Genomic DNA, 24,487 nt, shown 5'->3' on the forward strand with positions numbered 1-24,487 from the left:
GGAGAGAAAGGTTTGGGCATTGTCACAAGAAATAGCTTTAAATAACCTGTTTTAAGGAACCAGTTCTTCCCAAAACCAGTTGTTTAGCAGCACTGTGTGTTATTCCACTGTCTTTGAGACATCATGCCTAGAAGAAAATGCAATTTAATAGAACAATTTCTGGTTTTGCATTGTGGAAATGCCTACAGTGCAAATAAGAGTTTTCCATTCTGTTTTTCTTGCTGATGTTTCCTTTATGCTTTCTTCCCTCCAAATTCAGTTGTTTTCCAAGCCCGAATTTGTGGCCGTTTCTTCTCGCCAAGATGCAAGAGCAGAGGCGGGTCCCGGTGGCCGAGGCGCCCGGTGTGATGGAGCCTGCGCTCGGCCCGGCTGCTCCGGGGAGGGACGTGTGACGGTGGCGCGAGAGGAGGGGACACGCAGGGGGTTGGATGACCCTTTCTGCAAGCACCGAGCTGGGAGAGCGGGCAGGTGTCTGCCCCACTGCGCGTCAGCAGTGCGGGATGTGGGTCAGGCCCTGCGCGAGCTGCCGCTCTGGTTCAGTTTTGCTTAGTTGTGAGCCAGTTACTCATCTCACTAACATTTAAAACACATATTGATTTATTATTATTAGCAAGGAGAGTTTTTTTGCACTTAACTCTTTTCCTCTCTATGGAAGATGTTTCCATCTGTCTTTGCTGTAGACTCAACACGTCCCCGCTGTGCAGAGCTGAGAGAAATTGCTGAGGTTTTCTGTACTCTGAGCAAGCCTAAATATAACTGCGTAGAGAAATAGCTATATGCTATGGTACAGATGCAGGTAGGCAAGTAGTCTCTACGGACAGGAGCCTTCCCTGTGTGTGACAGGGCTGCTCTCTTCCCTTGGTGGAAGATGAGAATGTTTTGATAGATTTTCTTTTTTTCTGCAGTGTCAGTGAAAGACTTAGAGGGCTTAGTGAAGCCTGTGCCCGTGAATTAAGAAGGTTCTGTCTTTCTGTGTGAAAATGGATCGTGTTTCATGGCTGACAACGTGCAGTGGTACAGGTACACTTTAGACTTCTCACACTCGTTAACTCTTAGCAAAGTGAAATTCATATGATTAAATACAACATTGATGAAGTTGTTAAAAACTTCATTTATCAGGCCACATCCTTTTCCTGTTTTTTTTTTTTTTTTTTCCCCCCCTGGTAAGCAGTTCTTAAGACAAGTGTTTAAACATTTTAGCATAAAATTTCTCAGATCTTGAACATGTCTTTTTGCAAATAACCCCAACCACTGAAGTATAAGTAACTAGAGATATAGGTTTGATGCTTATTTAGCAATCAGGCTTGTGATCTGAATCAATTAATTGAACTAGCTGTGCTTTCTTCTCTTGCTGAGCTGGTTTATCGAACTCAGAAATATTGACCATTTCCGTTTAAGAGCATTCTCGCTTCTGACTCTGCAGTCAGGAAAAGATGCAGGTTCAGAGGAAAAACTACACGTGTGAATGTTACTGTAATTCCCCAAAAAGCATCTGCCGCGATGTGTAACCACAGGTTAGTGCTGCTGTGCTCAGCAGCATCTTCCACACGAGTGTCCAAGTGTCAAAGGGAAGGGAGGGCAGAGGGAGAGGCTACTCAGTGTGGCCAAGAAGTTTAGTCTAGTTCCTCACAACACAAAAGCAACAGGCCAGAAAAAAAAGAGGTACTGAGTCCTTTTGTAAAACCATTTGTATTTGTTTTGTCAGTGCTAATTACAACATGCCCCCCCTTTTGTTTTCTGTGTGGTGGCACCGCAGAGCGAAGGCGAGAGCCTGGTTTTGTTCTTTCGCATCGGGCTGAGTTCAGAGAAGCCTCAGAGACGCAGCCACACGCTCTCCCGTTCCACCTGTACCAAACCGCCGGGGGAAGCCGAGCACCCACGGCTGCCTCCTCTGCACTTTCCTGCCAAATAGGCCCCTCGGGTTGCCTGTTCCCTTTGCACGAGGTGCAAGGGGGGCAGCTGGGTGGCGTTTGGCTGCTGGGAGAGCGTTCAGGCATCTTTGGGGGCAGCAATAGGGAAGGGGAGCTCACTGCTACACGGCGAAGCTTCCTTGCAGAAGGAAACAAAAGCAGAGTTTTCACGTTGCAGAGTCATTTCATTACCCTGCTGCTCGTCACCCACCGGCACACGCGGTACCGTGGGTCTCCCTGCTCGCATGAGGGAGAAGGAGGAAAGGTGACTCAGCCCCGCGCCTCTCGGCGTACGAGAAGCAGCAGCCTTTTCTCACTGATGTGGGAAATCTGGGGCAGATTCTCCGAAGAGCCAGTCTTGGCTCTCTAGCAAAGGGGAAGCCGCCCTGAGAAGAGGCGACTGCCCGGGAGGGGAAGGCACGTGTGGGAATCCTGGTGTGCCAGGGATGGCCGGAGGGGCCGTGCTGAGCCTGAGATGGGGCCAGGGCACGGGCAGGAAGGCTGCTGGGCCACCCCGGGTCACACGAGGTGGCCACAGATGCTCCAGGGGCTGCTGTGGGCCTGTCCCCTGCCCCAGCCAAGGGCTGAGCTCCTGCAGGGGTGCAGCCTGTGAGGACAGATCAGCAGGGAAGGGTGAGTAAGGAACTTGCTCAGTTTGTGCTAACTGCCTCAGGCCAGTTAGGAGATGTGAAACGTACAGTTAAAGCGCCGCATTTTGGGTGCAAGACTTCAGAATGAGAGCGGGGCTGCATTTCAGCCAAGGCCATGGAAATGTTCTGAGCAGTGAGTGCTACCCCAGAGAGCTGAGCAGAACTGTGATGTGCTTGGTACTTTCCAGGGCTATAGCCCTGGAAAAATAAAAGAAATCTCAGTCTAAGCGTTCGTTTCGTAGGAAGCCATGCATTTGCTGAAAGGCTACAAGTGGTCCTGGACTCATTCTGTCCGTGTGTGTTAGTAGCTTTGCCTGTGGTGAAGATGAGCAGACAGTGATTTATTTGGATTGTTTTATGACATATTTTGTTATGACTTACTGCTGTCAGTGCTGTGATTGATTTTACATTTCTCAGGCCTCTGCTAGTCTCAGGCTCCATTAAGTGCTCTGAAGAGGATGAGGTTTAAGAGTCCATGTCAGCTTTCAGTTCTGCTCTGAGTGGATTTACACTCTCTGTCCTTCGTCAATGAGCTTCTAGAGCAAACGCACCCCTAAAACTGCAGATATCTATAGCTGTCTTTAATCACTTTGAAAAACTTCAATACCTGGTGCCTCCTAAGAGCCTCCTCTTAGAGATGCTGCTGGTTGCAGAGCTAAGTTGCAGATGATGTTGCTGATACATGAGATGTTGCTTTCTAGCAGGGAGGCCTGGAGGGACCGTGGCTGGGCCAGGGCGTCACTGCCGGGCCCTGAGCACCCCCAGGGGCTCCACAACCTCCTCCTCAAACCTCCCCCAAAACGGGGTTGGTGGCAGGGGCTCGGGGCCGGCTGTGCTGCTGGGGCGGCTGTGATGGAACAAAACCCCAACCCAACCATGTAAGCTGCCCCTCTTAAAAAAGCAAAAATCCCACCATTATTTTTTAAAAACTTTGTTAGGAGTGACAGTTGTCTGAAATTATGCCAAAGCCTGGGTGACCCCTGCCCATGTATTTCTGATCTCTGGGAAGCTGCAAAATTCTCTGCAGATCATAGTGTGTTCTTCACTTTCCAGCCAAACTAGAGAGGCAAACAGCAGGCTGCTCATTTTTCAGGGAAAACTGGAAAAAACAGAAACTAGACTGATGATGGTGAGTTCTTATGTTGATGTTAACTTTGCCATGGATCAGAATTTCTACCATACTGAGCTCTAGTGCCTTTGCAAATACATTCAGGGTTAGAGGTTTGGAAAGGTCTCTGGGTGACCAGGATGCAGAGAGGATGGGGAGATTTGTTTGGTGAAAGTGCTCAGTCTGTGCAGGGGCAAGGTAGGAAGCAGAGTGCAGCAGAAAGGAGAAAACAGCTTAAAAGCAGGAGACCAAACCCCCACAGCTCTGTGAGTGGGGCAGGGGGGTACAGAGGGCACAAAGCTGGTGGAGAGGTTGAATTAGGAACCAAGGGTAAGGCAGTGGTTCCTTGCTGTTTTCTACCTCTTAGGCACTGAGATACATGGCCTTTTTTAATGTTCTCTGTGAAAAAAAAAATGTATTAAATCTTGTCAGCTTGTCACAGGGGAGAAGTCTTGCTGCAAAATGTGAAATTTCATCTTAAAGCTCAACCCAAGCAGCATTTTTGCATAGGAGACCTAGTGCTTGGTTGCAGTCAGAGGATCCTGAAGTTCTTTTATTTCACGGTGAGACTTTCTTGCTACTTTGCTTGTCCTGCCTGCACTATTGAGCTGACACGGGGGCAATTCCCCCTGAGTTAGACTGAAATCTGCAAGTGATGGTACTTGAAGCCTTCAGCTGTGCTCTGAATGAGTCCTGGTGTGGGACAGAGGGCTTTTACTTTCCAGCATGGTGTGAAGGGCAGCGCACGCTGCTTCTCTCCTGTCTGCAGTGCCAGCCTCTGCTCCCGCTTGCCTCTGTTCCCAGAAAACAGCACCTGGACAAGGCTGTGCGGGGCATAGCCAACACCTGATGTGTTTGACTGGGATGAGTGAATTAGAGGTGATCCAGCTGAATTCCCCAAGTTGAATTTCCAGCAGTGGAAGTCAAAGAAGGAGCGAGAAGGTTTCACTACGTACATCAGGGAAATGTGATTTGGATTCATCCAGAGAAGCTGGTGACTCAAAATGAATCATGCTGTCAACTTTTCAAAAAAGATTTAATTCTCAGGGTGGCTGTGTTTCCACTACAAAAACCTAAAGAGAAGCTGGTTTAGGAAGAGATACTTTATGCAATACTTCACTATCTATAGTGAGGTTAGTACTTGGTATTTTAGTCAAAAACAAACAAACAAAAAACACACTTTCCTGAGTTTTGTTTTAGACATTTTAAGTAGTCAAGCAATCTCCTAAAGTTTGAATGGAATCAAGTCAGTGGGGCTCTGCTTTGCAATAATATCATTTCAGTGAGTTAGAAACAGGGAGCTAGAGATATGATTTTACTGGAGCATGATGCATGCTTAAGAACATACGGAGAATGGGGAAAAAAGCTTTGGAAGAATTCAGTGTAGTTATATTGAAGGATTTTAATGGGGTTTTAATTGGGAGTCTGTAAGTCCTTGAGATTCTTGCTTCACAAGGGGAAAAACAATTCTGTGTTTTTAAAACTTGCTGCCTCTAATGCCTTATAGATAGCAGCCTGTTTCGTGCCGTGCTTCCAGGTGTGACCGTGGGCTTCCAGGCTGCGTGTGGTGCTGGGATGCAGCTGGTGTATCAGCACCCACAGGTGTTTCGGCTGCAGCCCCGTTGCGGAAGGGTTCTGCGTGCTGCAAAGGGCTGTTGCAGAAGCTCATGGAGGCTTTGCAGGACTGCAGAAATTGCTGTTTTTTTCCCACCAAGGAGCCGTCTTCAAGGCTCTTGCTGTTGTTTTCTGCCCAGGGTTGTGGAGCAGCAGATGTGGCTGCCCGGATGATGCGAGGGCCACCAGCTGAGAGGCTGCACAAGCCAGGGCTGCTCCTCGTCCCACAGCTGCTTCTGAAGGACCTGCAAAGCGCCGAGTTGAGCGGAGGTGGGCACCAAGACTTAGCTCTTCTTGAACTGCTGCTTTTCCTGCCTGCTTTGTGCCATCTCTTGAGGTCTGGGTTTGTTTCTTGACTCCTCCTTGGGCTGTTTGAAGGTTTAAATGAATAAGCACCGAGGGCTTTTATATAGGCACTCGGAGTGTATAAAAGCAACCTGCTTGGCGTGGAGGCAGTGCCAGGCACCGGGTGAGCCTTTTGTAGTGAGGATACCAGAGAGCGGTCTAGGCCTTAGGTGACATCCTGCTGCCCACATCCTGGTGCTCCAGCGCAGCTCTGGCTGGCTTTGAAGTTACACACGATGCAGTGGTGGCCAAGTTTGCTCCAGAGATGAGAGGTGCAGCTGCAGTGCCTTCCCTAAGCTGGGTCTGCAAGGGGAAAATGGCAGTGATCAAAAAAAAAAAGAAAAATCCTGTATAAATTGGTCTTTGATGATGCCTTGGCCATGAGGCATACTGCAGTGATAACTTCCATATAATTTCATAGGCATTTTCAAGGGAAGGAAATATGAGCAGAATTTCCAGCAGGGTCAAAGGCACTGAGTTGTGCCACTCCAGGGACACAGAATCTCCTTGTAAGGCCTCCTGCATTACAGTGCCTGGCGTGTTACTCCCTAATTTACCCTTTTGCTCCCCATTCTTATGACTTAACTGAAGAGCAGACTACACAACAGAAAAAACGCTTCTCATCTTCAGGCACTCTAGGTTCCTCAGATGAAAGACACTCTAGAAATGCAGCTGTTCTTAGTCTGGTGATGTGTGCTTCTCTGCTAACGCTTACTTTAATCTCTGTATTGGCCAGATGTAACAAGATAAACAGAAGATGGCTTGCGCAAGCTTGATGTGTCCCTGCTGGAGAGGTATGTTTTGTATCTCTGCAGCTTTCTGGCTAGCACCGAGGAAACAGAACTGCAAAAGTTCATTGCACGGTGATATTTTGTGGCAATCGGTTCCTAAGAATCCGATTCTAATGTAACCATCTCTCTTAGCAACAGAAAGTCATTTCAGGTATGATTTTAGAAGCAGCGCAGAGTTCCCCACGCATATTTACGGGATAAATATTTTTAGCCATTTCGAAACCGCTAACTGGAGGTGAAGGAGATTGCAGATCTGTGTGGACCTGTGTCCTGGCGTCCTCCTGCGGCTGTGGGGCGGCAGGCAGGGCACCGCCGGCAGCCCGGCTGCAGGGCGGCCTTGCTTGCCCCATCCGCAGGGGCACTAATCTCGCCTTAGGCTGGAAGTAGGGACTTGCTTTCTCTCATGAGTTTATTCCAAGAGCAGATTTGGGTGTTTATTGGCAGACTTTGGACTGAAGCTGCTTCACGCGGCTTCCCCTGTCAAACTGCAGCCGTCTCAGATCTCCCTCGGTCACCGCCACTTTTCCACCGTGTGTTGCAGGATCCTCTTTCCCTCTTCCTCTGCGTTTCCTTCCCCTCTACAGAGAGAGCAGGCTAGTGTGTAAGAAAAGAAGGTCCTGCTTTTTCTTTTGGTAAGTGCGGGCCTTGGAGCGATTCTGCTCGTGCTCTGTGTGTTGGCAACGATGGGAGAGCTGCCGGAGCAGAGACCCTGTCTGTGTAGCTGGTCTCAGTGTTACTCTCTGCGCTTAGCAGACATACCAAATGGTGATCTAACCCTGCCCATGTTCTCATGAACGTCCCCACGGATGTGTTCTCATTCTTACTGTTGGGTAAATAACAAACTCAGATCGATTTCTCTTTGATTTGCTCAGCAAGAGCACATTTCTGCCCCGTTTTGCAGTGACGGTTCCCCCTCTCCTCCCCTTGAGAACAACCTCCTGGGAAAACTGGAGTCCCGTTCAGTGTGTTCTGGCCAGTGTCCCCTTGTCCTCCCGGTGTCGACCCGAGCGGTGTCCCCGCTGCTGCCGCGCGCTCTTTGGGCTCCCCGTGTCCGTGCGGGCTCTCGTGGCAGCACAGCCGTGCACAGAAGCATCGAAGGAGGCACGAGGGTTGTGCACAGAGCTGTTGGTGCCTGGAAGCACCCGTGCAGGCCGTGCTCCTTGGAAAGGCTTCACGGAGGATCTGGGCACCCAGGAGCTCGTGCGTTTTCTCCCTTTATACTAGGGGGTCTCAGCGAATGCTGCCCCTCTCCAGCTCCTCCCCTCTGGTCTCGGACACATTCTCAGTCCTTCCACCCAAACAGGTGGAAAGGGATTAGTCTAGGGTGAAAAGCTGGGGGAAAAAGCTCCAAGGTCATTTTGATGTGAGCTTCTCAAAGCTGCGTGCTTTTGAGAACACCCTCGAGTTGGTTTCTCTTTCATTCATTTGCGTGCCTGCTGGACAGGCTAAGTTGTGGTGCTGGAGAATAACCTTTAAATAAGGTGTTTAGAGCAGCCCGCAAAGACGTGAGCTTTAGTAAAGATATCTCTCTGAAGATCAGTTTCAGCGTTTCAACCTGTTTTAACTTTATTTTGTGATCTGCAGCTGTCTTAAGTAGCAGGTCAGCTGCTCTTCTCGCTCTGCAGAGCTGTGTGTGCTGGCTTGCAGTGAGGCGCTAAAGCAACATTTAATTTACAATATTGGGCTTTATTTGAAGAAAATTTGAGAGGAATGACTGCTGATCATTCTCTCATGGAAACAGCTCAGCCCATTTGATGCTTTCTAACCTGTTTAATGAGATGAAAATGCTGCAGAGCTGCGCCAGAAGAACGTGTCCCAGCTATGCTACCCCAGCCTGGTGTGAAAAGGAAGGTGGAAATCGTCCCTCAGAGGCTCTTTCAGCCTCCCATTCACGCAGAATCATAAAGACAGTTATGTGAAGGCTGTAGAGAGTTTTCATCTTCTTAGACCTTGTGCTTGCTACTAAACTGGTTGAGTTCTCAGCATTTTGGGGGGGAGTTAAAATCATTCAGATAAGTTCAAAATGGTTTTCAGGACAATAGTATCATTTTTTAAATAATCCAACATTATTAAATTGATGCTTCTATAGTATTTGAAATTAGTGGAGTTACATGAATCTAAAATTTAGGGAGTTTAAGATGACGTAACACACCTGCCAAAGAGATGGGAAAAAGGTTTCTGGAAAAACGTATTCTGTTTTGTCCACACTACTTTTGTTCTGTGTATGCTTTCAGAATATGATATACTGTTATATTCTGTATAATCTCAGATGGGGTGACCCGAGAGCTGCACATGACAAGAGAGGGAAGCCTGCGGGCTGTTTTATTTTGTGGCATCAAGGGGCCGTGCAGAAAGCTGCAAGGCGGCACATCCCGAGCTAGAGCCAGCACACGGGAGCCCAGGGCCACGGGGATGGGTCAGGGGGTGCCTCCTTCAGCAGCTGCCACACACGCTTCCCTCAGGGACTCCAGGGAGTAAATACGATCCACGGGTGTTTGCCCAAGGGGAAACAAATTCCAAGCAGGACAAGCGCAATGCTGAAGTGTTGTGGAGAAGTGCAGGAAAATTGGATCGAGTACAGAACGCAGCATGATGGGCTCTGCTGAGACCCCAAACTTAATGAGTAAACGAAGTACGATTTCTTTTTTTATTCTTATTGTCATTATTTTAGTTTTTGGGTGAAAGGTGATTTACCTGTTTGGGTAGCTTGCTTAGTTTGAGAGAGAGTGTATTCACTTCAGCAGATCAAAATCTTAGATCAGGAATGAATTCCAATCTCTAAGGTGTTTCATCATTAAAACAGGGTTTCTGTCGAGGTTCAGGTCGGATTACTGGGGGTGCAAGGTCAGGACTTTTTTAACCAGCATTAAATGATAAGTAACCATAGGTATTTCCTTTGTCATTTCTGCTTTAATATCTCTCTGTGCCTGTATTGGGGCCTGAGATTTGGTACAAATAAAACAGCTTTTTATGCGTATTCTCAGCTGGGTGTTCTGAAATCTTCTTTTCCAGAAGACTTCAGATTAAATTCAGCTACCCTTTAAAATTTATGGTTAATTGCAACAGCTTTTCTTTAATGCAGGAGAAGCAAGCAGGACTGAAAAAACAAATATATATATTTTTAAACTAGGACAGTCCTTTTTAGACATTGCAGCACAGTTGATCCCCTTGTAGGAGAACTGGGTGTACGAGGGGTTCTCAGTCGGGTTCCCACCATCTTCATGTGTATTTCAGCTAACTGAGAGACAAGCGTCAGCTTTCAGACTGCACAACAGAAGTTGTGAACTTGTATTGACTCAGGAAGGCTTTTGTTGTTGTTTTTAAAATGTCAAGTCCTTTTCGGTTTTATTCATCATCAAAAGTGTGCGTCTTCTCAAGCTGCATGGAATTTTTTCACTCGTTTTTGTCACTGCTATAGAGGCGAAACCAGCCAGAGGTTCTCCAGAGTTAACAGTATCTTTCTTTAGGGGAGCCTGCATGGAAAATTCTGTTTTCAAAAGAACTGTAATTTTAGCTGTAAGTCAGGGACAGAATTTAAGTGTATTATTTAAATTTATGTGCAACTTGAAAAGTAGTGGCTTGAAAGTGACATCTTCTTACTCAAAAGATCTGCTTTTCTATGATAAAGATTTGACTATGGTAACAGCACCATGAAACCCACATAGCTGAACTCTCTTCCCTCTTTCTCTTCCTTCATGTCAGAAATTCAAAGTATGTTTAGGTAGGCTGCTCTCATTTACATATATAAGGCAAAATTTGAGACAAATGGTGTAATATATAAAATTATATATATATACACACATATATAAGATTATGCTGGTAATGATAAATAGGAGAAAAAAGATAACTTTTGGTATCTGTGAGTGAGTTTTCTGTGGTGCATGGGCCGAGCAGGCTGAGTCTGTAGACGATAGCACTTGGTGGTCCCAGCTCTCCCCATTCTTACAGCTCCATTTTAGAGGCAGATCACTGTGTCCCTTGCTGAAAACAAAAACCGTGGGTTTCTTTCTGGGGGTGGAAATCCCATGCAAAGAGGGCAGCTCCTGCTGTCCCCCTGCCCGCGTGCTGGCTCTGTGCTGCCAGAAACACTGTCCCCATGGGGCTGGGGACCAAACTTCTCCCATGGCCAACGGGGAGGGTCTGTTGGGGTCCCCCTGGGCTGGGGACCCAGCTGACACCTTAGCTGAACCCCAGCCTTAGCATCGCGCGGGGCATGTGCTGGACAGGCTTGAAACTTTGTGCCTGAAGAAGCGCTGCGTTTTTGCGGGGTTACACATTGCACTGGTGGCAGGAGAACTGGCTAGGAGGGAAAGGAGGAGCTCAGAGCGCTTTGGAGGAAAGACTGTAGGGATTTGGCAGGGAGATGTTTAGCACTTACTGAGGGGGTTTTCTCTGAAAATAAAATTGCCCAAATTTCTAGGGGTGTTTATCTTTCCTACTTTTTCTGTTTATTTCTGGTAATTCAGTTGTTATCTGTTGCCATAGTTATGAAGCAGAAGTACTTCTTGGAAAGGAAAAATTCCAAGTAAGTCTTGGAGCTGTTTTAAGGGGAAAATGATAAAAGTCTGTCATGAAAAAATCAGATAAGAATAATAGACTGTCATGACTTTGAGGATTTTAAAATCACACAGCTCATGTATACAGTTTATTTGGTAGAATATGTTCTTTCTCCCACATAACTTTCAGATGCAAATTAATATCAAAGGTACAAAAAGACAGGCTAACTCATATCGAAAAGGCTGCAGTTTCTGAATGATCGAGCCAGTAGTAAATAATACTTTGAGAACCTACTGTTTTGGAAAGCTGTTCCTCTTGCTACTCTGCAGATAATGGTGGAGATGATAAAAACCTTTCTTTTCCTCTGAGCTCCTTCATTCCTCAGCTGTTGTCATGCTTTTAGTACTAACATGTTTTAAAACATTCACACGGTAGATGTGTGCACCTTTCCACTTCCACAATCAGTAATTTGTACAGAAATCAATCGACTGCAAATTTTATTTTCCGAACTAGCAAATTAGCCCCTTCCCCCTTTCTTTTTTTCTCTCCAGACAGAAGCCAATTTCTTTTCACATTTTGAATAAATAGAACATCCACGCTGGAACAAAGACCTCCTTCGGAGAAATCTTAAGTAATTTCTTTATATGAAAACGTTTCTTCTAAGGCAGCATGAATCATACCAACATCACGGGAGAAGAAATGGCAGGCTTAACTTGCAACAAGTCTTTTGTTTAAATTCAGGGCTGAACATAAGCAGGGCATCAGGGTGGCGAAATAGCAGCAGAGCTGACACAGAAAGGCTGAGACATCTTTGTGGAGCGGAGTGGGGAGGGCTTCCCCGGGGAGCACGGGGGATGGAGCTGACCCCGACTCGCGGCTGGGAGACACCAGCTCGTCAGGTGGGTCCAGCCTGTTTTCTGGGACGTTGTCCTTGCTTCCATAACTCCCGTCCTCCAAGGAAGCGTGAGAAGGCAGGCAGAAAACCTTAATGCGTGTATCGTATCTTTGGCATAAGTACAGGGATGATTACTTACTGTCGCGCGGGATCGGTCACTAATGCAGTGTTTGAAGCAGTTCTTTTGTTTTCCATTTTCAGAGCTAGTTTAGAAAATGCCAGGAAAAAAAAAAAAACGCACTGGTTTCTGAGCGTAGATAATCACAGATGCACATGGCTCAGGGCCGTATACTCGGCAGGTCATCCTCTGCTTGGCAGAACGGAGCTGCTGGCCTCGTGGTGGCCCAGGTCGGTGAATGTTGCGAACAAGGAGCTGCGGTTCAAGGTGGCAAGAGGCCGGCCGAGCTGCTCGCACCAAATTCTGATGTCCGAGTTTGGATGGTAACCTTGTGCAGGGCTTACAGACGCAGAGAGCAGAGCTGGACTGTTGGCCCTTCAGTGCTTGGTTGCCTTCTAAGTTAGGAAGAAGCTTTGAAATAATTATTTCTATTTTTGGCTGGTCCTAGCAAGCGTCTGATCACGTTGGCAAAAGGAAAACTGGGGCAGGGATGGTGCAGGCTGATTCTAGGTGGCATTCTGATGCCTTGTGGTGTTCTGCTCTGGCAGGTGTTTCATGGTTAGCAGATACCATCAAGGTGAAGGACATAACACTATGACAGTAAATTCTTTTTTTTCCCACCGCTTTGTCCCTTTCCTCATTAATGGGAAGAAAAATCTGGAACAGGCTCACATTCAGCAGGAAAACACTGTCCTTTCTCCTCCTTTGCCTTCCCTGCTGTGGCTGCAGTGACCCTGCTGTGGTGTCAGGGGTGACCATCAGAGTCCTGCAAGGCAAGTGGGAGATGAGGAAGAGAAGTTCTTCCACTGCAGGCAATCCTGTCTCGTAGCACAAGGCTTAAAGGCAGGACAGAGTTCGATAACCTTCTTCATGCTTGTTTTTTCACAAAATTCTTTTACGGCAAAGTAATAAAAGATGGCATCGAGGCAGCAGTTCAGATTGGCAAATATCATAGACATCTGAATGAAGAAGCTGATGTTCTGTTTCAGACTGCAGTCTTCTATGACGTGCTGTCGCACCAGGCACTGTAGGCAGATCCCGAGGTGGACTGGGGTGAAGCACACCAAAAATACCACCAGGTTAATGGCAATGACTCGTAAGGAGCCGCTATCTTCTTCGTGCTTTTTACCTCTGCTTTTTTGATTCACAAGAATAAAGATGTTTTGAACAGAACAGAAAACCATGGCCGAGAGTGGGATCAGGAACCCAAAAATCTCCACAGAAACAATGAGGGGGATGCTCCAGGCCTGTTCTGACATGTTGTGAAAGCACTTGAAGTTCTCGTGCTTGTGAAACGCGTACATGGGGCTGCTGCAAAGCCAGACTACTGCCCAAATGAAGCAGCAAATCAGGATTGCCCACTTGGGGGACTGGTTAGCTCGGCCGTCGAAGGGGTGCCTTATGCAGATGTATCTGTCCACTGTAATGCAGACAATAATGAAGATGCTGCCGTACATGTTGACGAAGTAGAGAGACTCGATGAAGGCGCACAAGAGCCCCGGCGCCTCGGTGACCGAGTAGTAGAGCTTGAGCGGCAGCGAGAGGAGCAGCAGGACGTCCGCGATGGCAAGGTTGATCATGTAGATCGAGGTCTTGGTCTGCTTCTTCCAAAAGCAGCAGAACATGGAGAGCGCCAAGGTGTTGAGAACCAAGCCAAGGATGAAGGTGGGAATGGAGATGCCGAACTGGAGTGTCTTTGCCAAGCTGTCGATGGTGGTGAAGTCGCATTCCTCGCTGCGGTTGCTCATTTCTCCCTAAAGCACATGGAGAAGAGGTTGGGAAGACGCAAGGCCTCAGGTTAGTCTCTGGATGTATCAGAACAGAATATGTTTGGATACAACTCTTTCTTTTCCCCTCTCCCTTCCTGCCCCTCCCATCCCCATCCCAATCTGATTTGGGCATTTGATCTGCCTAATTCTGAAAGCGAAGCTTCATTTTTAAGCACAGATCTTTCACCTTCCATTCTGAATGCCTTAATCTGTCAGCATCCACTATCAGGTCAATGCTTTTGAAAACTCTGAGGTGCTCTGGTCGTAGCAAGTAACCGGTATGTAAATGTCCACCACGCTTATGTTCAGTTCTTTCGTTACACGGAAATTCGTGTTCTGTCTGTTAGACCAGGTCAAAGTGATGGCTGGGATTTCCTTCAAACACGAAACACATCTGTGATTTCTGATTCCCTGTGCATCAGTAGCTGTGGGTGATAAGTTTTGACTCTCTCTGCAGTTATATAGATAAGTTTATTTCATGTAGTGCTTGCGTTTGATGCAGTTTTTGAGTAGGTCAGCTGGAGGCAACAGGCTGGGCTGTTGCGTAGGGGTGACTGGAGGAAGCAATGGAGAAGCTTGAGAAGCTGATTAAAAACTGAACCTTAGTGTTAGAGGACAGATGGTGGCAGGGGGCTAATAAGTGTTACCAAGCAGGGTTGGACTTAAGTAATTCTGTTTTGTTTACATGATTGCAACATATATATAAGATATATATATAGAGGAGGAGGGAGAGCGCACGCATGGGGCTGAGAGCGAGCGCGTACGTGGGAGCCCAAGAGGGGAAGCGAGAGCAAGGAGAGCTGCTAAATACTAAGTGACGAGCTGGGTAGGTGTTGGGCTTTGCCAAATCTGCTTTTGATTGGGATGCTGATGTTCAAATGAGTGATAGCAGAAGTAACTCTGAATTGAGAATGAACTCAGAGCCTAATGTGCTCGGGCTGGGGAAACCAGATTCTTTCTAGCTCAGACTTCTGAAAGAGCTGGCACAAAAAGCTAGAGGTTTGATCCAGGAGTTTTTATGGAGTCTATCAACTCGGTATGGAATCAGTGGATCTGGAAAACAGTCAGGTTAGTGTATAGTGTATTTCCTATATAAGGAAATAAGGTCAAATATAATTAAAGCAGCTCTTAGCCCAAAGCTTCATGCAGATTTTAATTTGAAGCATAACTGTGTAAAAAGCACAAGACCTTGCCAGAGTAGTGTTGGCTTTGGCGAAATACCTGATTTTTCAGCTAAGGGTCTAAGGCATTTCAGTGAAGCACAGTAGAAATAACCAAATACTGCAAGTAAAACTAGGGGTTAGTACAAGGCTTGTTGAGTAGGTGAGAATGTGGTTACAAGAAAACTGAGGAGCACACAAGAGCCAGGGGAAGCTGCTGGGGGATTCACGCGCTCCGGGGGGACCCGGCCTTCCAGGAGCCCAGCGGCCACCCGGAGCGGGAGCCGCCAGCAGGATGGAGGGGGGAGGTGGCAGTGAGGACCCTCACCTGGCCCGGCCGCTTGGGCTGAGCCGCCGCGGTGGGACAGTCACCGCTCGGTGCGTTTAGTCAATAGCAAGGGAAATCTGCTTGTGATCGGCAGATTGTTCTGTCGGAAGCGAGAACAAAAGAAAACCTTGGTTTATTACTCAACCTGGGATTGATTCGTGCCTTTGAGGCAGCTCAGTGTGAGGCAGCTGCTTAAAGAAGTCGTGTGGTTGTGGCACTCGCTAGGTAAGGTAATTCTGCTGCAGGTGGAGCTGCGTCGGCACCGTGCGCGCGTGGGGTCGCTGCGTATGGGCACGGTTGTCACCTGGATACAGGCAGGTAGGAGGAAATAGGGGTGTTGTGCTGTTGTGTGGGCTGTTGTGTGGGTGTTGTACTGATGTGTCACCTGTCAGCTGGAGCATCCCTTAGTTGGGGTAAAAATCAGAAGAAATCGGGAGAAGTAATTATGGAGAGTACCTGTTAACCCAGCACTTTGTGTCCTGTGTGAACGCATCAGAAAATTGCTTGTGATCTCTTTTTAAATTAAAAGTATGAATTTTGATTCTACTTTTATCAAGTTTGCACTGATTGTGTTTCCTTTAGAATTCGTTAGTGCAATTACGTGTCGTGTTACTCCTGAAAAATGCTTAGTTTCAAGCAAATGATGGCCACTCTCCAAACTGGATATTTCAGGTATTCAAGTGAAGTGGCAGATTCTCAAAAGTCTGATGTTTTTGATGATTTTGTGCTTCTCAAGTTTTAATTTCATGTTTTGAGTGATCGGTGGAATTGTTCACGAACAGTCCACACAGAGTAATGCTCGCCCAAAATGATTTGAAGAAGCATTTTCTTTAGCAACTAAGTTGCCAGTTATTTTATAGACATCTTCCTTATCACATCGTCCAAGTTATTAACAGAAACACTGAGGATACTGAGCCCTGAAAGAGCAAACCTTTCCTGTGTGAGTGAGACCGGTGAGTATCTCGGTGGGTGCCGATGTTTTGCTCACTCATCACATACAAGTTTCATATAGATCATGTCTCCTTAGCTTGTTTATGAGAATTTCTTTAGAAAAGCATCAGGTCAACTCCCCCCTACCCTGTACCTAGGTGCTGTCAAGTCTGTCCCTAAAGAAAGTTGGATTATTGTGATTTCAGTAATTTTCATGCAAATCTGTGCATATTGTTACTTACCGCTGTGTTGTCTTCTAGGTGCTTGAAAAAAGGATTTTTGATGGATGTTTTCAGTATATTTCTTGAAGAAAGTCTTAGTGCTCACAATTTCCCAGCTCCTCCTTTTCCACCTTGTTTAAAGGCAGGCTCCATGTTTTTCTTTTCCCATCTTCTGAAGAAAATTCCCTCTCTTCTCCATGCGTTTTCAGAGAGAATTGCCAGCAGCTCTAGGACTGTTTCAGACAATTTCTGTAATTCAAAGGATAATGGAAGAGCCTCTTCTTAACACTGCTTAAGAGAGAGTGTCTAGCCCAGTCTAGACCCACCGTTGTCACTGCTCCACGTGCTCCCCATTTCTCCTGGAGAGTGAGAATTTCTCACTTGCCACGGACTAGTTAAGCCACCGCTACGGCTTAACGGGGGGCAGGAGCTTGTGGCAAAGCTAGTAGCAAAGTTACTGGCCTATCAAATGGAACACCAAGGTTTTACAGCGTTACCTCTGCTGACTCTTTTTGCAACACAGCAAAAAAAAAAAAAAAAGGGAGTGGTGTATGTATTTTTTGTTTGTTTGTTTTTGGAACTCGGATCTGGGCTCATCCCGGGCTGGTTGGATTAGACAAGTGGGACCACCCGGAGGGATGGATTAAGAACAGGCTAATCCATGGAAGCGTCATGGGTAGGAACTTTGTCACCAGAAATCTGCAGCTTGCTGTAAGCGTAGGTGTAGTTTTAATAGTGAGGAAGCAACAATCAGATGACACAGAACCAGTCTTTCTAATTGAGCTGCAGTGCAAAAGAACAAGGCAAATTCAGGTCACTGCTTCAGCAAGGACTTTTGCAGCGTTTACCAGTTACTCTCGTAATCAGTGCAAACCAAATAATGTTATTGCTATGAAGCTGGTTTTGTTTGCAATTTCTAGATCAATATTCATGTTAGATATAAATTACTGTTTTGTGGGTGTGCAAGAGAAGAGTAAGAAGGTTTAGTGCAATAAACGGCCGATCCCACACCTGCCATATGTTTAATTTGTGGTTGATAGTTTCTTGTCATTTTTTTCTAGGTATTTTAATTGTAAGAGAGTATATTTATGCATTCTTCTTAAGTTGGAAATCTTCCTGCTTTAAGACAAGCAACATTACACTTCATCTTAGCTTTTGATCTTTACAAGAAATGATCGGGTTCTATTAAAAATAGTGCTCTACAATCAATGCTTTATGAAACTACTGAAAAAAAAAGAAGAGAAAGATTAAAATATCAATTACTTTACCTGAATTCCAGTGAGCAGATCAGCAACACTGCTTCAGTCAAGAGCAGTCTATAGAATTTGTCTATAGATGATACCCTGCAGAGAACTCTTACTGTATGGCATGAAGTTTTACCACATCCTTTTTTTTTTTTTTTGTAGTTTTTTTTCCTATTTCAGAACACTCTGTCTCTGTTTCTTTATATAGAACAGTGAAGGTGAAAGAGTAAAATTATAAATCCTCAGCTGCTTCCAGTGAGCAGTTGATGATGGGGGAGAGCAGTCGGTCTCCAAAGCCGGGGTTGGTTCGGGGCTGGTTCTTCCTTGGTGTGAAGCAGCTGAGAGCTTGCGCTTGGGGAGTGGCGAATGTCACATCGCAGATTGTCGCATGTGCTGGAGGGTTGCTGGGCAGGTGAGAAGTTTAAGGAGTGACTGTAGAAACAGTCCTTCTTCCCCGCGTTTTTGCCCCATTTGCATACTGGAGATGGGCACTCGGGTGCTCGGGTGCTTCTGAAAGATGCAGATACTCCCCTGAGTGCAGCTGTTGAACTATTTAAAGGACCTGTGGCAGTTTTAGCAAGTTCAGGTGTTGGATTCCTAGCTGCAAGTTGGCATGAGCCCTGCTGACTGGCAAGGGGTGCGAGGTGCGTGGGGCACAAAGCTGCTGTCCCCAGGCACGGCTCTGCGCCGCGAGCCCCATCGCAGCCTCTGCAGCCGCGCGAGCCCTCCAGCTCCCAACACGTGGGGTGGGTTTGCAGCAGTTTGCTGCCAGCAGCTTGTCCTGATGTCCTAAAGTACCCTTTGGGGTTCTTTCTGTGGGCTTGGAGGCACTACCTAACGAGCAATGTTTTGGAAAGATCAGCTGGGGCTTGGTGGGGGCTGATGTCAAACTAATTACATGATTTGGCGTAATTTTACTGGGGAAAAAAATTACCTGCAGTTTGATATGAATGTGATAGTCTCTTAAATAACAATGCTGTCTCCAAGCTGGGAAGACAGCTTTTCTCTTGTGAAAGGGAAGAAACTAAGTTCAGGTTCATGTGCCACATGAACACTTGAGCTGGATGGGAGCGAAGAGACTCTCCTCAGACCCTGCTAGAGGGTGAAACTCGCCTGCCAGTGCTGAAAGCTGCTCTTGAGTGCGGTGGTAAAGGCTGACTTGCTCCTTCCGTAAACTCTGCAGCCCTTCAGGGAGGCAGTAAGTACAGAAAGAAACAAATGAAAAAAAACCCCAACAATCTCAAAGTAGTAATTTTCAAATGGCCACTCGGCTTTGGGGATAACTTAGTCTTCAGAGGGAAGTTCTGCTCTTCTTGCAGCAGGCCTTGTGCCAGCGTTCACGCCGCAGGCCCTGGAGAAGAGATGAAAGGAATTGTAGTTTCTCAGCACGCGCTTTTTCTACCTGTCACATCTGAAAATGAGGTTTGAAAAAAAAAAGAAAAAAGAAAAAAAGAAAAAGGCAGAACCTGAAGAGAGTTTGGGTAAGCTTTGTAGCAAAATCACGTGGCAGAGGAAATAAAGCCACCATAATTCATACATTTTGGGAAACAGGTTACGGAATTGGGAGTTTCAGGGGCTTTTTGACTTCCGTCTACTCAGAGCTGTGGGAAGTTAGAGTCTCAGCAGTGGATTTGAATGGTTCTGGGATCGTGAACAAAGTCTGAGCGTGTAGCTAAGTGTTAGTGGAGAACAAATACCCTGCAGCTGTGCGTGACTCTTGAATGAATTCTTGCTTATCTGAGCCAGCTCAACTCAGGTTGCTGCTTCCTTCCTCTCTCCGCAGATGCCTTCCAGCCTTGGCTGAACGATGCGTTTTGGTTCTCAGCGCTGCCCTCCCTCCTGGCGCTCACCGAGCCTGTGTCGTTCCTCAGGACCGCGCGGACTTCCCGCCTGGTGTCGGTTGGTGCCGCAGAGCTACAAATCAGCATTTCTGCAGCCATCAACCACACGGCTGCTACGCTGGCGATTTGCGTGTGGGTTGCTTCTCTGTTTGTAGGTAAGCGTCTGGTTTGCTGGGGCGCTGATAAACGTTGCTGTTCTGCAGCCTGGCCCTTGGCTGGTTCAAATTAGGGCAGCCTCGTCTGGAGCACCGATAATGAGGTCAAGCTGCAAATGACTCACCCCCCACCTGCAGATACATTTATCAGCTGAGAAATTTGGGCTTAGTTCCCCCTCTTTGGCCACTGCCTTTGTAAGTTCTCACCATAGAGGCTATTTGTAAGCATATTCAGCAGTAAATATTTCTGAGACCTCTGGGCTTCTGGTACCTTTGTTGTCCAACACTCCTGCTTAATGAGAGCTGAATTCCAGCGCATCGTGCAGCTGCAGAGCTCTGAGGGCTTCTACAGGAAGGAGAGGGCACAGTTTTGTTCACCTCAGGTTATTTTTTATTAACTGCAGAACTGTGCTTAATGTACATTGTATACTTAGAGATAATGTATACTTAGAGATGACAATCTGATCTTGTGCTCTTGCTGTTATTGTGTGTCACCTAGCAAATGTATAGAGGATGGTGGGAAAGGAAGAAACTCAATTTTGAGTAGCTAAAAGGAGGTATATGAGCAAGAAGCTTACAGTTTGGCAAAGACAAGGCCTCCTTTGGATGTGTCTGGTGAGGTTTCTCCCTCCTGAATCCCAGATGTGCAGTCAATGCTACTGGCTATTAAGTTAGGCAGCAGCAGTCAGCACTTGACATTTTCAAGGAATCAAAATCTGTTTCAGAGGAAACACACTCATAAAGTGATAAACCACATGCATTTGCATTACATCATGAAATCTGCTCTTCTTCTTTTTTTACTGGAAAATATATGAAAGAAGCTCAGCAGTTCAGCTTATACAAATAGCTAAAATATGTGTTGACTTGTATATAATGGCCTGAATGGAATAAGACAGATTTTGAATCTGGAGTTAGGATACTCTAGTGCAAATGAACCAGATCTCAAAGACAGGGTGTGATGTGCTTTTTCTGTCGCTGCAAAGGCATGTGTGACTTGTGCTCCCACACAGCTGTTAAACTTAGTCTCAAGTAAGGGGACTTAATTATCCAGGGTGAGAAGAGTCAGGAAAAGATGCTGTTTGGTCAAGAGCTAGGAGGCAAATGCAAAAAAATGCTGTCTTTATGTCTGGATCCTGAGACCAGGCCTGAGCCTGAGCCTGCCTCAGATACCTTCTGTGTTATGCTGTGTCTGGTTTCTGGTTCTTTTCTGTGTCCTGAAATTTTCAAAAACCAGATGGTTAAACTGGCCTGAACTGGGAAGTTGTCTTATTCTGCACAGGCTACTGTTGTTTTCTTCAACAAAAGATGTGGCCTGTGTTATTGAAGAGGGAGACTTCTGGTAGCACCAGCTCATGAGCACCACGCTTCTGCAGTGGAGACCTGCCCAAGAGAGAGGGATGCTGCCGCCTTCCTAGCAGATGTGGCTTGAGGCTCTTTCTATCCAAATAACAGGTAGATTAAGAAACAAATTCAGCATTCAGTAGTGAGTTAGAAATTGTTCTTTTTACTCAGATTGGAATACAGGCAGCATTTACTGTGGCTGGAGCCTTTTCACTTCATGCTAGCAGTCTGTGGTCTGCTCAGCACCGTGTTCCTCACCCTCATAAGCTGAATGCTCTTCAGTATAGACTGGTTTTCAGTGAGCCATCTTAATGGTGCCCTTGGGAATTTTGTATGGCTAGGAAGATGCATTTTGGTCATGCAGCCCCTCTTGTGCAGTGACTGCAGGAGAGCAGTCCTGTGCAGCCCCTCCAGGGCAAGGCAGAGGTCTTTAAAAGCAGTTAGGAATGTGTATTACCAGGACAGAGAAACACGTGCAGTTGGTTTTGGCGCTAGCTAGATAGGAGTGTAGAGTTTCTTGGCCCGTGGCATGCTGCTCTTCCTGCCCACCCTTCGGACTCCAGCTTCACCCTTCCAGAGCCAAAGGGCTGGACAGACACTGGTGTCTCGGGTGCCTATGAGGACGCGGGCTGAAGGGCCAGTCTCTCCCTGCCCCAAGGCGAAGCTAGCACAGAAGAGGACCTTGTGCCTGGCCAAGAGCGTATCCGTTCATGGACAGCCCGAATGCAGTGGCTTTCCTCGCGTGTTCCTATGCAGGGGCAGCAAGTCAGACTGTGAGTTCATTTTAATGAAACTGTATAAAAATAGACATAGAGCTTCCTGCCCAAATTGTGTCTGCCACTGTCATGTTCACCAGTACCACCCCACCTGCTTGAACTGGAGAGGGTGACTGGTCAGTTGAAAGAATTTGTGGTTGCTTTGCACAGAGGCAGTAGGGCTGGTGAAACAGAGCCCATTGCAGATGCAGTTGGCCAAAACTCATGCACTTCTTACACCTGTTTTCAGGTGGGGTGTCAAGATTCTGTCTCTCTAGAGCCTCCTGGAGATGGAAAAACGTGAGGTTGCTGAGTTGCTCTCTTAAAACAGAGAACAAATTTAATTTAATGAATAAGTCATGTTCACTAAACAGTGTGACTATGAAAGGAAATCGTAGGTGTGTGCAGTGAACTGAAGTTTCAAAGGAAACCACCAACTTAACTTCACAGCCATACAGAAAAGAGATTTAGTGGTTCCTAGCGTGAGGATACGGACGGGGGATTTGAGCAGACACTCAGCAGGTTTCTGAGCCGTTCGGGCTCCTGTTGGCTGCAGTGTCGTGCTGCAAAGGAACAGGATATTCCTCTGCTCTGACGTTCCACTCCAGTGGCTGTGCATGGCTATTGCAAGATACCCCTTTTCCTTATATGTGGAGTGGTCAGATCCTGGAGTCATGTTATGTTCTGTAGTACACAACATACACCAAATAAATGGAGCATCTAGAGTATTTTTTTTCTCTTAGAGAACCTTTTTTTCTTATCATTTGCATTGCATTTGATAATGAAACACATAACTAAAAATATTTCTTTTGCATTGCCATTATACCACATATTACCAGCTGACTCAAACATCACTGTCAAAAGTCAGCAACCATCCATATGATCCAGTAATTCCTGTTTATTATTGTCATCCCTAGCTGAGTCTCAGGCCCAAGCCGTCAGTCTCTTTGTTCTGTCGCTCTGCGAAGCCCAACGTTGATTGTGTTTCCCGGGGCAGGGGGCTGGCGGATCCCGCAGTGCCGTTCGCGGGAAGGCTCCGCGGAGGGTGCGCGGGACGCGGCGCAGCGGGGAGGCGGCAGCTGCCCTCCCGTACAGTCATTCCTGTACCTCCTCGCAGACGCTCCTGCACGAAGAGGTAGGGACTGCCTCGTCTGCAGGGTTTATGCACTCCTCTTATTAAGTCCTTCTGAGTAGCCCATTTCTGGCTTGCACTGCAAAAGACCTGACTTTTATGGAAAATGGCCTTTAATTCCATTTCCTTTAGCCTTTCCTCATCCTTCTTTCCGCAGTGTGGGGAATGCTTAGAGTCAAAACCATCTCTCCCACCTGTTGAGGTCCCTCTGAACAGCAGCAGAGCCTTCTGGTGCCTCAGCCACTGCTCCGAGTTTTTGTCACCAACGTGCTTGCTGGGGGTGCACTCTGTCCCTTCCGCCAGGTCATCGGTGAGTAAAACAGTATTGGACCCAGTATTGACATGTGGGGGACACTGCCTCCAAGCAGGCTTTGTGCCACTGATCACAAACTTTTGAGCTTTGCTGTTCGGGGACCATTCACCTGGTCCCCACTTCCTGAGTTTGCCCATGAGGATGTTATGGGGGGCAGCGTCCAAATCCTTACTGAAATCAAGGGAGGCAACATCCACTGCTCGATAGGCAGCATCAGGTTTTGCTGTGCTGGAGGGAAGCATGCAGGAACAATCTAGTTCCAGTCTCTGAAGAAGCTCTACTGGAACTGCAGAGCTAGTAATGAACATTCTGCCAAGCTTTCATTTCATTAAAAAGAAACCCTGCCACCGAAACACCCACAGCCACATTGCAGTAGTTGTGAAGGTGGTGGAATCCTCCTCCTCCTCTTCCTTTCGCTGGCTCTGCCTCTAGTCTGGAGGGACTTAATGGTCAGATATTGTTTTTCAGATCACTACTACTCGCACTGTCACCTTCAAGTCGCTCACAGAGTTCCCACCAGCCTGACTCTGTCCTTTGAACATGTGTTTTTCCCCAGGTCCAAGGAGAAGGAAGCAGCAGAGAGGCTGCCCACACGACACATTTCCTGTGCTCCTGTGCTTTTTAGAGATGAACAAAAAGGCCTATGAAAGAAGAAAGCAGTAAATAAGAGGTAAATTATTTTCTCCAAGTCCCAGGGGACAGCAAAGCTCAAATGAAAGTTATTGTGGGACCTTTGGGAAATGAACAGTAACATAAAGTGATGTGAAGTGCTTCATGAATGCCTGTCACCTTTGCACTGTGAGTCTTCCCCATTTTAGCTTATGTGTTGCCTAAGTTGATGTTACCTATTTATAGTTGTCAGAATATTCAGCTGTGCATTCATCAGGCTGCTCCAGTGTATCCCAAAGGGCTGCAAAGGAGGAGGATCAGCAGTTTTTTGGGCAGTATGGCCAAAATGACTGTTGCTAAACCAGGGACAAGGGTGTTTTAGACATGTGAGAGTGTTTATTTTTCATACTGTCTTGCTTGGGTCACTGTTGTTACCGTGCTCATGGCTCGAAGGTTTACTCAGCTCCGTATTTTCTTGAGGTTTCCAAAGTGTGAAGGGCTCTGCCATAGCTTGCGTGATGGGGGTACGTGTTTAAATGCAGACTCTCCAGCCTGTATCCTTTGGTCGTGTGGCTGCAGCTTTGGGAGGGCTGGGGTTGCTCTCCGCCTTGTAGCTGCCGTTGTGTCTCCTCCGAGGGCCCAGAGTGTGCAAGTCCCAACTCTAATCACTGCGTGGCTGACACGGAGATGCACTGAGTGCTGCTGAGAAATAGAGAGTGTCCAGGAAAAAACAGCCAAATGGGGGAGAAAAAAAAGGGAAA

General features: G+C 46.9%; 1 protein-coding gene across 1 annotated transcript; it reads right to left on the reverse strand.

The window, feature by feature from the left end:
• Window positions 1-12,542: 12,542 nt before the first annotated feature.
• LOC104566304 (G protein-coupled receptor 55-like) lies at window positions 12,543-13,758 on the reverse strand. Its single transcript, XM_010213080.2, has one exon. It carries the CDS (start codon window positions 13,674-13,676, stop codon window positions 12,687-12,689), a length of 990 nt encoding a protein of 329 aa, XP_010211382.1. The 5' UTR covers window positions 13,677-13,758; the 3' UTR covers window positions 12,543-12,686.
• Window positions 13,759-24,487: the final 10,729 nt, after the last annotated feature.

Source organism: Tinamus guttatus, unplaced genomic scaffold, assembly GCF_059628265.1.
Source record: "Tinamus guttatus ecotype Peru unplaced genomic scaffold, ASM5962826v1 Tinamus_guttatus_pri_ptg000364l, whole genome shotgun sequence".
NCBI lineage: Eukaryota > Metazoa > Chordata > Aves > Tinamiformes > Tinamidae > Tinamus > Tinamus guttatus.

Coding starts and splice junctions, on each gene's coding strand:
- LOC104566304 (XM_010213080.2), bottom strand. CDS start 13,676: ATGAGCAACCGCAGCGAGGAATGCGACTTCACCACCATCGACAGCTTG.